Consider the following 15,730-nt stretch of genomic DNA (forward strand, 5'->3'; position numbering starts at 1 on the left):
AAATATATTAAGGAGTCAATTTACCGCAGTGTCATTTCAAACTTTGAAAGGCCATATCTCATAAATCAGAGGGCGCTTCTAGTGGCACCAAACAACCCTGGATACACAAGAATTTAATATTTTTCAATGTTTAAATGTGAATCCCCCCCCCTCCCTTTAGACCCAAGCGTCTTAATAACAAAAAGAACGATGAATGAAAAGTGATGCAAAAATATCCGAATAAACTTTTTGGAACCGCTGGGTGCCAACCTGTCCGAATCAGGTGCCCTCCCAGTACCAAAAAAAAAGGCCATCACAGAACCCGATATTCTCTATTATTCATTGAAACATGTAACTCTTATACCCGGTTTTGCGGAGAAAAAAAGCCTTTTTACTATAGGTACCCTGGGAACGCACTTGACACTCGATACTATTTTACAAAAGTATCTTTTGTGCGTGGGATGTACCCTGTTGGAAGATAAACCGATTAAAAGCGTATGTACTATACGCAACACCCCGTTATATTATTTCTTTATATTTAGGGCAGTCGTATTGGGTTTCATGTCTAAAAAAGACCTTAAAAAGTCTTGAAAATCCCTAAAAAATTTTTTTTTATATAAAACTGATCTACAATTACTAAAATATCTTAAATAGCTTGGAAGTTATATGAAAAAATGTGCACTAGGACTTGGGAAGCATAAATGGGTCTAGCTCAGAAAGTATTGAACTCATAAAAATGGTTTATATATAAAATTCTTCTTATTCCTTGAAAAAGGCCGTTTCTTTAGGTGAAAACTGCATGTATGTACCTCAAACGGTTTTCAAGTTATCCTTAGGCAAACTTTCCCAATTAATATGCCGAAAGAATTATAAAAATATCTTAAGTGGCTTGGAAGTTGTGTGGATAAATGTCCAACAGTGATCAAAAAAATCTGATCCTTAAATCTTGTGGGCATTGGGTCTTGTCAGGTAAAACTGCTTCTGACTCAGCACCTTTTAGACTTACAAAAATGGTTCGTTTATGAAAATATTCCCTGTGAAGTGGACTTTCTTTGAGTGAAAGCTGTATTTATGTATCTCAAAAAAATGTCAAGTTATCTTTAAACAAACTTTGGTAAAAAACTTCCCTGAAACCAAAACTAGTTTAAAAAAATCAATTTTTAACTGAAATTTAATTTTGTAACAGAGGCATGATCTACGGAGTGCGGCTTGTAGTATACTAAAAAAATTATGAAAATATCTTAAATGGCTTGGAAGTTATGGGGAAAAATGTCCAAGAATGATCAAAAACATTTTATCCTCAAATCTGGTGGGCACTGGGTCTTTCCAGGTAAAAATGCTCCTATCTCAGCACCTGTTAGACTCAGAAAAATTGGTTCATATATGAAATTATTCTCTGTGAACTGAACTTTCTTTGGGTGAAAGTTGTATTTATGTACCTAAAAAATTTTTCCAGATATCCTTAAAGAAACTTTGGTGAAAAACTTCACTGGAAGAAAAACTAGTTTAATGAAGTGAATTTTTAACTGAATATCAATTTTTGTATAAAGACATGATTTACAGAGTGCTTTCTATAATAAACTGAAAGAATTATAAAAATATCTTAAATAGCTTGGAAGTTACAGGGAAAAATGTTCAAGAATGATCAAAAAACATCTGATCCTTAAATCTGGTGGGCACTGGGTCTTGCCAGGTAAAAATGCTCCTATCTCAGCACCTATTAGACTCAGAAAAATGGTTCATACATAAAATTATTCTCTGTAAAGTGAACTTTCTTTGGGTGAAAGCTGTATTTATGTACCTGAAAAAGTTTTTCAGATATCCTTGAAGAAACTTTGGTGAAAAACCACACTGAAACAAAAACTAGTTTAATGAAGTCAATTTTTAACTGAATATCAATTTTTGTATAAAGACATGATCTACAGAGTTCTCTTTATAATAAACTGAAAGAATTATAAAAATATCTTAAATGGCTTGGAAGTTATGGGGAAAAATGTCCAAGAATGATCAAAAAAAATCTGATCCTCAAATCTGGTGGGCATTGGGTCTTGCCAGGTAAAACTGCTTCTAGCTCAGCACCTATCACACTCACAAAAATGCTTCATATATCAAATTATTCCTCAGAAAACACACTTTCTCCATAACCTAATTACTTTTTAAAACAATAAACCCCAAACCGGCTTTATCCTTGTTTACCTTTGATCGATAAAAAAACTCGTCACCTGTCATAGTTAAAACCCGAAAACCGATTTAAAAAAGGAAAAGAAAAAAACCCAATATATTTCGGCAAAAAACAAAAGGGTCAGCGGACCTATATAATAATCGGAGCGTGGGGCATGGGCCGGCGCCCCCCCGCGGCTTAACTAGCCCGACAAAAGCGAAGTGTCAGCGCGGCCTGTAAACAGGTCAGACCTAATTCCGCTTGATTTTTAGGTTCGATCTTTGACAAAAAGCCGCGCCGGTTCCTCGTTTATCGTTTGTATGTTTTATGGGGTTTTTCTTGAAATAAGTTAATGAATAAATTATTTGAACGAAACCACTTCCGCGTTGCTCCGAAGAATTCGGCTAATAAAAGAATCTGTTAATATTGACTTATTTTTGTTTAATATATTATTATTATTATTAAGTTTTATGTTTAGTATGTTGCTTTTAAACTTGAAATAATTTGTCGCGCCGCTGATCACCTATATTGCCTCGATTGGCGCCAAATTTTTAAATTTTTATCACTAGGATCATTGCACAATTGCTTTATAATTAATGAGAAGTTTTCCTTGTTTTAAATAATGTTTCTCTTTTTATTAATTATACTTTTATACGCCTATAAGACAAAAAAAATCTCAAAATTTATATGCGTGTGTTAAGTGTGTTGCCTAAGAGGCACGTTAAGTGTCAAACTCGACAGCTTTACATTGTCATCAACTGTCAAAAAACAGCTGATTTTATATTCCTTCTGTAAATAAAAAAAAAAACATTCAAGGAAAAGTCTATTTTCGCCTAATAAGCACAACATTATGATAAAACAATATAAAAACCCGTTTATTTAATAAGATACCGGTTAATGTTTCGTGATTTATTGCAGTCGACGCAAACATAAATCACGATTTTCTCCATATGCCGCTGTAATCGTAAATTTTCGTTGCTTCAGTTAGCAGTTATCATTTTCCTTTCGATTTTCGTCATCACTCCCTTAATTATTATGTTGAAGAATATCGTTGTTTTGTGTATGACTATCTTGGCCGCCAAGGGTAAGTCGAAAAGATTGAATAGATTAGGCACATTGTATAGGAATATTGATTTTCTTGAAGAAATATTTGTCGGTGGTAAGTAGGTGTGCAAATATTTACAAGAAACTCAGCCTCAATTTTTTTACATTAAATTGATTTGGAATTGAAGGAATTACCTCTATTCATAATTTTCCCTTTTTTAGCTCAACGTTACAACGAACCATGGCATAAAAAATGGTTTCCGCACGGCCCAGGTGAACAAGACTCTAATCAAGTAATCAGCGATACCAAAAACCTTTACGATGCCCACCATGGTATTGCTATGGGGGTGGTTGACAGTAGTTGTGATGATGGCAAGGTAATTAGGCAGTAATTACAAATAAACATATTTTTGATACTGTTTTATAGATAAATTTGCACATGGACTGGTTCAATAATATAGAGAACTATACATGTTTCGAAAACAGGAGCTATTATTTACCCCAATCTACAGTTCATCCGATTCTTAGTGTCGAGCAAATTCCTGAGGAATATAGTGTAAGTATTCTGTTAATTATAATCTTTAATATGGGGTTCATTTTGCAATTATTGCAATTTTATGTTGTTGTTTATATTCCTATTAACTATATGATAATTAATGCATATTATAAAAATCAGAGTCAAAAGTTATCTTTTATGCTTTTTCATAATTATTATAGTGCTTCCAAAAATTGTTTATATTAAATCATGTCATGTCAAAATTTCTATGTAAAAGTAGCTTAAACAAATAAATGATTTAACTGTGAAAAGTTGTTATCACATTTATTGTTTAAATAATTGTTTTCTTACAGATTTTCTTAGCTGTAAAAGTTATTATAGGATTATTTGCACAGTGTACAATGACGTCTATTTATTTTTTTCTATTTTAGGCCCCACATAAGTGCATGAATGAGTCTATCGAATACAATGAGATTATACCTACTTTGTAAGTATATATACATAGATGTAAGTAAATATTGTTTATATGTAAAATAATTCCTTAAGTACCTTAAAAATTAAGGAAATATTACCCTTTAACCAAAACAGCTCCAGCTAAGCCAATTTTGAACCTAGTAACAAACTTTTTACACATGATTAATCTGTACAGTGCCCCCTATAATCTTCTAAAAAAACTTACCAAAATATCTTAAATATTTTCGAAAGGTGTATGGAAAAGGGTTCAAGAATGATAAAAAATTCAAATTGTCCAATTTACCCTAATAACCTCAAATCGGGTGGGTATTGGGTTTAGGCAGGCAAAAGTGGTTGTAGCTCAGAAAGTACTGGACCCACAAAAATTTTTTCGTTAGGTAAACACCCCATTCAAGTACTGTAATGTTCTAACAAGTAGTAGGAAACCATCAGTTCCTTCTTAACCAAACTCTCTATCTTCTAGAGCTTGGTCTTCAATATTAACTATAATTTCCTTCCATGACAAATATATTCTGCATAATAAATAATAAATACTAAATTCTCCCTGGAATTTATAAAATAAGGTTACATATGGAACAAAATTAAAATTGTAAATGCTTGAGGCGAACCTTAAATTTAAAATACATATTAGATAATGGTACCTAATGTTTGGTTGAGTTGAGTTGGGTTGGCTAAGATCCAATTTTGGAAGATATTCTTAGTCAACTTCAAAGATTCAATAAATGTGATGATTCACTTCTTAAGACTTTTACTCAACTGACTATAATCAATCTTCTTTCTTTCCTCTACAGTTTCAATTGGACTTATTGACCAATAAATAAGTCACTTAGATGGTGCTGAATTGATGTCCATCTCAATACTCATTGGGATCAGTAATAGTGGAGCTAGAAGGTTTATCTTCAGATATTTTTCATTGTATGAATCTCTTGATATAGAAATTTTTTATTGTCTATGTGGAAGTGAAATTTCTGATATTACTTGAAGAATCTATTGATATATTACTAATATATCAATACATTACTATATATATATTGTAATATATACTATACTATACATATTACAATATATTACTTAATGAATAATATGTAGAGAAGTTTTTCCAAGACTTTGGTAATGCTACCTGTAGATAAAAACCAACTAAAAAATAAAGGCCAAGCATTAATGCAGGATAATCTAACATGGAAAAAGGTCGCTTTTTGGGGTCAACTTTTTATGTTAGGGCTGGAGCCTTCGTTTAAAAAGTACCATTTAGGAAACTATATTTTCTAACATTCTGCCAAGTTTCAGCTCTTATTTCAAGGAAAAAGTTTAAATTTTGGTCAATTTTGGTTTTTTTAACATGGGAAATGTCGCTTTTTGGGATCAACTATTTTTATATTAGGGCTACAGCCTTCATTTAAATAGTACCATTTAGGAAACCGTATTTTCTAATAGGCTGCCGAATTTCAGCTTTTATTTCAAAGAAAAAGTTCAAATTTTGAGCAATTTTGGTTTTTTTTACAAGGAAAATTATGCCTTTTGGGGTTAACTTTTTTTCTATTAGAGTTAGAGCCTTCGTTTAAAAACTACCATTTAGGAAACTATATTTTTTAACATTCTACCAAGTTTCAGCTCTTATTTCAAGGAAAAAGTTTAAATTTTGGTCAATTTTGGTTTTTTTAACATGGGAAATGTCGCTTTTTGCGATCAACTTTTTTTATATTCGGGCTACAGCCTTCATTTAAATAGTACCATTTAGGAAACCGTATTTTCTAACAGGCTGCCAAATTTCAGCTCTTATTTCATAGGAAAAGTTTAAATTTTGGGCAATTTTGGTTTTTTTACTCGGAAAATTATGCCTTTTGGTGTAAACTTCTTTTCTATTAGGGTTAGAGCTTTCATTTAAAAACTGTCATTTAGGAAACCGTATTTTCTAACAGACTGCCACGTTTCAGCTCTTATGTCAAAGAAAAAGATTAAATGTCGGGCAATTTTGGTTTTTTTACTCGGAAAATTAAGCCTTTTTGGGGTAAAGTTCTTTTCTATTAGGGTTAGAGCTTTCATTTAAAAACTGTCATTTAGGAAACCGTATTTTGTAATAGGCTGCCAAATTTCAGCTCTTATTTCAAAGAAAAAGTTTAAGTTTTGGGCAATTTTGTTTTTTTACACATAAAATTTTGCTCTTTGGGGTTAACTTTTTTTGTATTTTATTTATTTTGTTAGAACCTTCATTATCAGAAAAGACTTTTTATATATTAAAAATACACTTCTTACAGTTTATTTTATGAAATTTAAATTAGATGAAAAACACTTTTTCTTGTTTAAAACCAGCTGTTATTCATGCATATTATTTTGTAAAATAATGCCGTAAAATAACGCCTCCTCTACCTATGGTCTATGTGAGAGATACCATAAAATATTCTATTTTAAATGATTTTGACTGCAATTTTTCTGAGCAAATATGGATACAGTTTAAAACTAAGGGTGTTCTAAGCACCATAGGTGTTTTCTATAGGCCCCCGGGTCTTACTAATATAAATGATTTTATGACTGAGTTTGAAACTAACATTTGTAGATATCTTTTGTCGTGTGACAATCTCCTCTGTCTTGGCGATTTTAATATAAACGTAAATAACTTGGAATCTATCCATACGCAAAGGTTTCTTTCTCTACTTCAGGTATACAGCTTAAGTCAAATTATCAATGAGTTCACTCGGCCTGGCTTAGCTGGCAACGGCTCCCTCTTAGATTTGATTATATGCTCAAACATAAATTTTGTACAGAATAGTAGTGTTGATTCAAATTTTCAGGTATCCGATTATTTTGTCGTTTTATGTAAAGTACGTCTTATGATTTTCAAACCTCCACCCTTCCTATTAACTTACAGGGATTTTAAACATTTTATACGTGATAATTTTTACCAAGATTTATTAAATTCTCGATTTGATGACATATTTTATATGGAAGATATTAATGCTAAAGTTGATAGGTTTAATGATTGTATACTTAATCTTTTTAATATACATGCACCATTTAAAACGGCCAGAATTACTAAAGGAAGGAGTCCTTGAATCACAGATAATATCAAACATCTTATTCATCTTAGAAATGGGGCCTTGTCCAAGTACAAAAGACAAAAAACTGAATTAAATTGGGCACACTATCGCCAACTTCGGAACCAAGTGACAGCGGCTATTGAAATAGAGAAGAAGTGCTATCTCAATAACACCTTACAAAAGGGTGACTCCAAAAATAACTGGAAGGTACTATGTCAGCTGAACATACATTGCAAGCCTCAAAACACCATTCCTGACCACTGGGGTGACCCTGAAATCATAAATACCTTTTTTATAAATGCTGCATCTTCCAACGCGCCTATACCAGAAACGTTGTCTTATTATCTACTAAATGTTAAGGAAGGGGTAGGAAACTTCGAGTTTCAGCTAGCAACGCTTGAAGAAGTTAAATCTACTTTATTCTCAATGAAATCTGAGGCCATTGGGACAGATGGTATAGGCTTGTCGATGCTGCTCCACTGCTGTCCATATATTCTTCCATTTCTAGTGCATCTTGTTAATTGTATTGAATCTTCAACTTTTGCCGATTCTTGGAAGTCCTCATACCTTATCCCTATTCCAAAAGTCCCTTCTCCTACTGAATTATCCGACCTTAGGCCTATTAGCATTCTCCCTGTCATCTCAAAAGTTTTAGAGAGGGCATTGGAAAGGCAAATCAGAACATACGTAAACAGATTTGATATCTTGCCGGTTATTCAGTCCGGGTTTCGAAAAGATTCAGCTGCTCTACTGCTCTTCTAAAAGTAACTGACGATATTATACAGTCAGCTGTTTGTAATGAGTTAACAATCTTGACTCTACTTGATTACTCCAAGGCCTTTGATAAATTAAATCACCTACTATTACTGGCTATACTAAAATTCTTAGGTTTTGGGGAGAGTGCTCGCTCTCTAGTTCGGCAATATTTGACCTGTAGAACTCAGATAGTGAAGCTCAATGGGAAGCAATCCTCGGCTATGGATCTCTCTTGCGGAGTACCACAAGGGTCTATTCTTGGTCCTCTATTATTTACCCTGGATACGTCTCAATTGTGTAAGAGTCTTAAATATTCAAAAGTCCATCTATATGCCGACGATACACAGGTTCATTTCTCTTAAAAAAAAAACAAAATCTTAATTCTTATATCTTCTAAAAAAATAAATATCTTCTAACAAAATCTTAGAAGCTAATGATAAGGTATCTTATGACCTTAACATGCTAGCAAAGGCATTGAAAAATCATTGTTTGAGTTTAAACCCAAGTAAATGTAAGGTTCTTCTTTTTGGTAGATTGCATTCCAGAGACACATATGAGAAATTTGTTCAGATTAAATTGAATGGTCAACTAATAAATTGTAGTAATGTGGCTAGGAATCTTGGAGTTTTATTAGATGTTAAGTTGAGGTTCACTGAGCACATTGATCAATGTATTAAAAAAGCTTTTATTAACCTTAAGCTACTTTATAGTCAGAGGCAGCTCCTTAATAAGGAACTAAAAAAAGTTTTATGTGACAGTCTTGTATTGTTCCATTTCACTTACTGTGATGTTTTGTATGGCCCCTGCCTTTTGATAAGTGATATAAAAAGAATACAGTACATTCAAAATTGTTGTGTAAGGCTAATTAATGGAATGAGAAAATTTGATAGAGGTGTGAGTAGTGAGTTACGCTTGATGAGATGGCTAAATATGAGTGAAAGGAGGTTACTACATAGTCTTGTTCTCTTTAAAAAATGTCCTAATTACCTTTATCAGAAAATTAAGTTTAGATATGACGCTCATGTTTTGGACTTAAGAAATAAGCATTTTATTACACCTCCTCTCCATAAAACTGTTTTATTTGAGAGGAGCTTTAGTTACTGTATTCATCTGCAATATAATAAAATTCCTCCTGAGTTAAAATATATTTCACCTTCTATATTTAAACGAAAAATAAGCAGTTATATTACTGATCTCTGTTAGCCTAGAGTGTTGTTAAATATCTATTCTTTAACTTATTGTAAATTTTATAAGTCTGTGTGGTTATCAAACGTTGTAATGTTAATCGGTTGTGCATATAGGCAGTTAGAACTTAATATTTTCTAACTATGCAATTATTTAAGATACATTTTGAAATTCTTTGTAATATCTAACCTCAAGCTGATTTCTATGGTTAAGCTAGGAAGTAAGCTTCAACTTCGCCATTTAGAATTTACCAATTGTAAATTTTAATAAAGACATTATTATTATTATTATTATTATTATTATTATTATTAATGATTTTTGAAAACAATTTCTTACTGGTAATTGTGTGGGGTGGGTGGGGGAGTAAGGTAGGTTTAATGAAAATCTTTTTTTGCAGAAAATAATTGCCTGAGAAAAAACTATTATTTAAGAAAACTATAGGTGATAAAAAAAATCTATAGTTTTTTTTTGAAGTGCTCTTTTCAAAGATACATCATGTTCATGTTTTAATAATTACTTATATAAATAATACTTAAATATAGTTTTCGTCCGTGTTGAAGTGTATGCAGCCCGGTTCAGTTATAGTGATAGACAATGCACCTTATCATAGTCGGCGAGTGGAAAAAATACCCACGACTGCTTGGCGAAAAGATTGGTTAAAATCAAAGGCGATATAAAATTTGATGAAGACATGCTTAATATTGTTCGTGTCCACAAAGCACAATATATTAAATATGTGGTTGATGAAATGGCGCGAAACAGTGGGGTTACAATATTGCGGTTACCGCCGTATCATTGTGAACTTAACCCGATAGAACTTATATGGGCACAAATAAAAGGCGAAGTGGCCAGCAAGAATACAACGTTTCAATTAAATGACCTTAAAGTGTTATTAAATGAAGCTATCGGTAATGTAACACCCACCAACTAGCAAAAGTGCATCGAACATGTCGTGAAAGAGGAGCAAAAAATGTGGGATTTAGATAATCACATTGAAGTTGTTGTGGAACCACTTATTATCACTCCTGGCTCTGGAAATAGTGATAGCGATGATTCTTTTTCAAGTTCTTCTGATGAAACCTTTGATAGCAATTAGCGCGTTTTAACCATTATAGAGGTACAATATTTTTTATTTAAAACTTGTTTATTGCAACAAAGTTTCCTTCATTTATTGAACTACAGACATTTATAATTTCATTATACCTATTATAAATTAATTATTATTTATAATTTTATTATAAATTACACTAAATATGTTCATTACAATAATCGAGACAATAATATTGAAATCATAATAGAATTATTATGTGCTTAAATCAATAATAATTTATATAATATACTAAAATCGCTTTTTAAAAATGTCTACGCCGCTGCTAGCTACGTCTCGGTGGCCCTAATGGTAATGATGAGTCACTGACATTTATTTACGATTCGTGGTATAGTTCACTTATTACAACCTAAATCAACTCCAAAACCTTTTTAGTATATAAACAAACAAACAATTTCTAGCGGAACACATCGACCTCTATGGGCAGTTTACGGCGAATACACCTTCTTACCAAAACAACGATGGCTTCACAATCTGGAACACGGTGCCGTAGTCATGCTTTACCATCCCTGCGCCAACTTAAACGAGATCGTAATGCTAAAAAGAATCGTTAAGAAATGCTTATATAGACACGTCATCACGCCTTACAACCTGTTAAGTCCTATCAGAGTAAGCACCTTTAATTCGACAATAACCGGTTAATAATAGTAATTTTTCGTAGCCTCTCGCGTTGGTTTCTTGGGGACACCGTCTGGAAATGTCCAAAGTCTCTCCGGAGGTTGTGGTCAATTTTATCCGTAAACATGCCCTCAATGGACCGGAGAAAACGCATCGGAACGGTCAATATGACTTGATGTTGAAGGAGCAGGCTCAAGTCATTTCTGATATGGACGATCACACTTTGTGCCCTAAACATACTGAAAAAGGAATAGAAATGAGATAAGGGGTTGGGAGGTTTTTCGCTTAGTAAGTTTTAGATCTCGAATTTACTTATAGAGGAGCTTAAATGTGATTTTATTTCTTTTAAATAGTGTAGTGGTTTTTATTGTTTACAGTCACCATAGGCTTTTTTAAAAAGTTATTGTGAAATCTTGGATCAATTAAAGTTAATCTTCTTGATCCAATTTTTGACTCAGGATGGTACATGTTTTTCTTCTAAACATCTTTTTATCATTAATTTATTTATTTATCAACTCCAATTCTACATAAAAATACATTAACAATTAAGTGATTAATCTTATAAGATGGCTTAAAAACTAACAGAAAATTTAAAAGTTATACCTAGGTAACAAACTTTGGTAATTAACGGCGAAGACAATATGGAATTGGAAGTTATATGCAAAAATGTACAACAATAATGGAGTAATTCATGGTTGTAGTTATGAAAGTGTTGGACTTACAAAAAAGGTCATTTAAGTACCTCAAAAAGTGTTCAAGTAATCCTTAAAAAACCGGGAACTTGGAGAAAATTAGCCTCTAACCAAAACAGCTTTACCTAAGCCAATTTTTAACCTAGCAACAAACTTTTTACATATAATTAATCTGTACAGTACTCCCTATAGTATTCCAAAAGAATAATACAACTATCTTGAAAGTTGTATTGAAAAGTGTCCAATGATGATAAAATACTTTACACTTTCCAATTGATTCTAAAAACCACAAATCTGTTGGGTGCTTGGCAGGTAAAAAATGGTTGTAACTCATAAGATATTGAACTTGGTCATATATGAAATTATTCCTTGGAAACGCCATTTCTTTGATTAAAAATCGCATTTAAGTAATTGAAGAAGTTGAAGTGAAAAAATTACCCTCTTACTTAAACTATTATAGCCAAGCCAATTTTGAATGTAAAAACAAAATTTGTACCCACAATTAATCTGCTACGTGCCTCCTATAATATTCTAAAAGAATTACACAAATATCTTAAATATCTTGGAAGTTATATGGAAAAATGTCCAAGAACAAGAAAAAAAAGAACTTTAAATTTGATGGGTACTGAGTCTTGTGGGTGTAATTCAGAAAGTATTGGACCTACAAAAATGGTTTGTATATTGAACTATTCCTTAGAAAACGCCCTTTCTTTAAGTAAAAACTCGATTGAAGTACCTCAAACGGTTTTCAAATAATCCTTAAAAAGGATTGGGAACATTGGAAAAGTTACCCTCTAACTAGAAATGTTCTAGCTAACCCAATGTTTAACTTCAAAACAAACTTTTTTTACATAATTAATCTGCAGCGTGTCTCCTTTAATATTCTAAAAGAATCATACAAATACCCTAAATATATTCGAAGTTATATGGAAAAATGTCCAAGGATAATAAAAAAATCAAAATGTCAAATTGATTCTAAAAATCTCAAATCTGGTGGGTACTGGGAGTTTTGGCAGGTAAAAATGGTTGTAACTCAATATAATAAAATATTGAAAAAAAATATTGAACCCACACAAATGGTTCATATATGAAATTATTCGTTATGAAACGCCTTTTCTTTGACTAAATATTTTATTTAGATAGTTCTAGAAGTTTTCAAGTAATTGTTATAAAAACTGGGAACTGAAGTGAAATAATTACCCTCTTACTTAAACTGTTCTAGTTAAGCTAATTTTTAAGCTAGCAACAAACTTTTTACATGTAATTAATCTGCTGAGTGTCCTCTATAATATTCTTAAGGAATTATACAATTATCTTAAATATCTTGGAAGTTGTATGGAAAAGCGTCCAAGGCAAATAAAAAAAATTCAAACTTCCCAATTGGTTCTAAAACTCACAAATCTGGTGGGTCCTGAGTCTTGCCAAGCAAAAGTGGTTGTAACTCTTAATAACTATTAGACTCACAAAAATGGCTCATATATGAAATTATTCCACAGAAAACACCGTTTCTTTAAGTAAAAACTCCTTTTAAGTGGTCCCGAGGCCTGTGAAAGACAGCAAAAACACCCTTTGGTGACTGGAATAATAAATCACTGCCTTCCCCACTGCTTACTCAAAATCAACTGTACCAAACCGATCAATATAATTGTGCCAAATTTATTTATTAAAACACTGCTTGACCAATTAGTCATTTAAGCCCATAAGTATTATAGAAACAGTTCACAGTTTAAGGATTTCTCCGATTGATGAAAGTAAAATTAAGTGTAATAGTGCATTCCTCTACATTTTGTCCCAAAACTAGGAAGTAAGTTATAAAATAGACGATAGATCATTTAGTTTTTACGCAAACTAAAAAAGTGCATTAAAACTAATCTAAATAACTAGGGGTTTATACAAGGAACTGATTAATTTGTGATGGATGGTATTCAAAAAAGAAAAGCAATTTTAATGTACTTTTTTTGTAGGTTTAAGAGCAACTAATTACTAAGTCGACTAAACTCGCATAATGCATTTAATAAACGTTTTATTTCCTGGAATATTCGTAGTGTACCAAGGCTTTATAGCTACATGACGGCTTAACTATTGACCCTATCGTTAGTTTATAGTATAAATATATATAGGTGCCAAATATACACATTTTTGAATACACTTTTTAGGGCCAACAGTTTTTTTTTGTTTCAGGCTATAATAGATCATATACTTTATTTTATCTAAGAATATTGACCATCCTTTATATACTAATTCTTGCTCTAATACATTGTTGAGGTGTTTTCAGACACATAGTAAGTAAGACAACATTCCCAGTAATTTTATCAATAGTAAATTATATAAGTCCCCGAATAGTTATTGTGAAATATTAATTGGTGTTAAAAAAATAAAATCGAAAGAGTTAGAGTGTTTTATTTAGTCCTTCGGTGGATTTTTTAAGGTAAGTTTTGTATTTGCTTAACTTTGACAAACTTTACTGAATCTGTGTTTTAACCGTTAGTCGGAGAGTTTCCTGCATAATGATTTTGGTAAAAGGTGTCGCCCGATTTGCCTTAATATATTGCCTGAGCTGTGGTCATTGAATTTTTTATTGTTTAAGCCATTTTACATAATTTAAACTAATTTTGTGAATTATTTAAAGCAATTTCTACAATTTTCTCGAGTATCAGTGTAAAGTTCAGTTTTATTCATCAATCTGAAGGTGATTTTTAATGTGCTTTAATCTCCTGGAATAATTTTCCGTTTTCTTTCTAGCGACGGTCATTCTTGATATTTTTCCAGGCAGTTTTAAGCTCCTGAAATAATTTGAATTTTATTCCAGGGATTTGCAGTCATTTTAATTAAACTTCCAGGCATTGAAAGCTATTTATTACATATCCTATTCTTTCCTATGCATAAATGCTCCTCATTTTCTACTATAATTCCAATGTAATTTTGAATTTAATTTCGGGCATTTGAAATTTCTTCCAGTCCTTGGAGGTAATTTGTGGACAATTTTTCATGCGCCTGGAATAATTTCAAATTTATTTAAGAAATTTGAAGCCTCTTGCAGGCCTTTTAACCTACTTCCAGGCATTTAAACTCATTTCTGCTATATTCTCAAATTCAAGTTTAAATTCAGTTTGATTAAGACAATGGAGGCCATTAGAAGGTGTTAGGCTAACCCTGGACATTTTCCAAGAAGACAACATTCCCAGTAATCTTATCAATAGTAAATTATATAAGTCCTCGAATAGTTATTGTGAAATATTATTTGGTGTTAAAAAAATAAAATCGAAAGAGTTAGAGTGTTTTATTTGGTCCTTCGGTGAATTTTTTAAGGTAAGTTTTCAGGTATTTGCTTAACTTGGACAAGCTTTAATGAATCTTCGTTTGAACCGTTAGTCGGAGAGTTTCCTGCATAATGATTTTGGTAAAAGGTGTCGTCCGATTTGCCTGATCTGTGGTCATTGAATTTTTTATTGTTGAGGCCATAACTTAAGGTTTAAGCCATTTTACGTAATATAAACTCATCTTGTGAGTTATTTAAAGCAATTTCTACAATATCCTCGAGTGTCAGTGTAAAGTTCAGTTTTATTCATCAATCTGAAGGTAATTTTTTATGTGCTTCAATCTCCTGGAATAATTTTCCGTTTTCTTTCTAGTGAGGGTCATTCTTGATATTTTTCCAGGCAATTTTAAACTCCTGAAATAATTTGAATTTTATTCCGGGGATTTGTAGTCATTTTAAACTACTTCCAGGCACTGAAAGCTATTTATTACATTTCCTATTCATAAATGCTCCTTATTTTCTACTATATTCTCAAATTCCAATGTAATTTTCAATTTAATTTCGGGCATTTGAAATTTCTTCCAGTCCTTGGAGGTAATTTGTGGACAATTTTTCATGTGCCTGGAATAATTTCAATTTTATTTTAAAAAATTTGAAACCTCTTGCAGGCTTTTTAAACTACTTCCAGGCATTTAAACTCATTTCTGCTATATTCTCGAATTCAAGTGTAAATTCAGTTTTATTGGGACAATGGAGGCCATTTGAAGGTGTACAAGGCTAACCCTGGACATTTTTCCAGACAATTTCGAGTTCCTGGAATAATTTTAGGGGACTTAACACCATTTGAAACTTCTTCTCACTTTGGGTTTAAAAATGGTTTCGGAACAAGACAAGCAATATACAGTGCACAAACCTTCCTGCAA

At 32.0% G+C, this 15,730-nt stretch overlaps 1 protein-coding gene across 1 annotated transcript; it reads left to right on the forward strand.

Annotated features, from left to right (window-relative positions):
- Nucleotides 1–2,932: 2,932 nt before the first annotated feature.
- Nucleotides 2,933–13,937, forward strand: LOC126742173 (uncharacterized). The gene is made up of 6 exons (XM_050448747.1): nt 2,933–3,224; nt 3,407–3,561; nt 3,612–3,740; nt 4,112–4,167; nt 10,640–10,847; nt 10,900–13,937. The coding sequence occupies exons 1-6, from the start codon at nt 3,176–3,178 to the stop codon at nt 11,119–11,121; spliced, it is 819 nt and encodes a 272-aa protein (XP_050304704.1). The 5' UTR covers nt 2,933–3,175; the 3' UTR covers nt 11,122–13,937.
- Nucleotides 13,938–15,730: the final 1,793 nt, after the last annotated feature.

This window comes from Anthonomus grandis, chromosome 11 (genome assembly GCF_022605725.1).
Source record: "Anthonomus grandis grandis chromosome 11, icAntGran1.3, whole genome shotgun sequence".
Taxonomy (NCBI): domain Eukaryota; kingdom Metazoa; phylum Arthropoda; class Insecta; order Coleoptera; family Curculionidae; genus Anthonomus; species Anthonomus grandis.

What these genes read in the sequence shown, in the direction of transcription:
- LOC126742173 (XM_050448747.1), top strand. Translation starts at nt 3,176, where the DNA reads ATGTTGAAGAATATCGTTGTTTTGTGTATGACTATCTTGGCCGCCAAG. An exon ending in GACTATCTTGGCCGCCAAGG is followed by an intron (nt 3,225 to 3,406) that starts GTAAGTCGAAAA and finishes TCCCTTTTTTAG; the next exon opens with CTCAACGTTACAACGAACCA. An exon ending in AATGAGATTATACCTACTTT is followed by an intron (nt 4,168 to 10,639) that starts GTAAGTATATAT and finishes AACAATTTCTAG; the next exon opens with CGGAACACATCGACCTCTAT.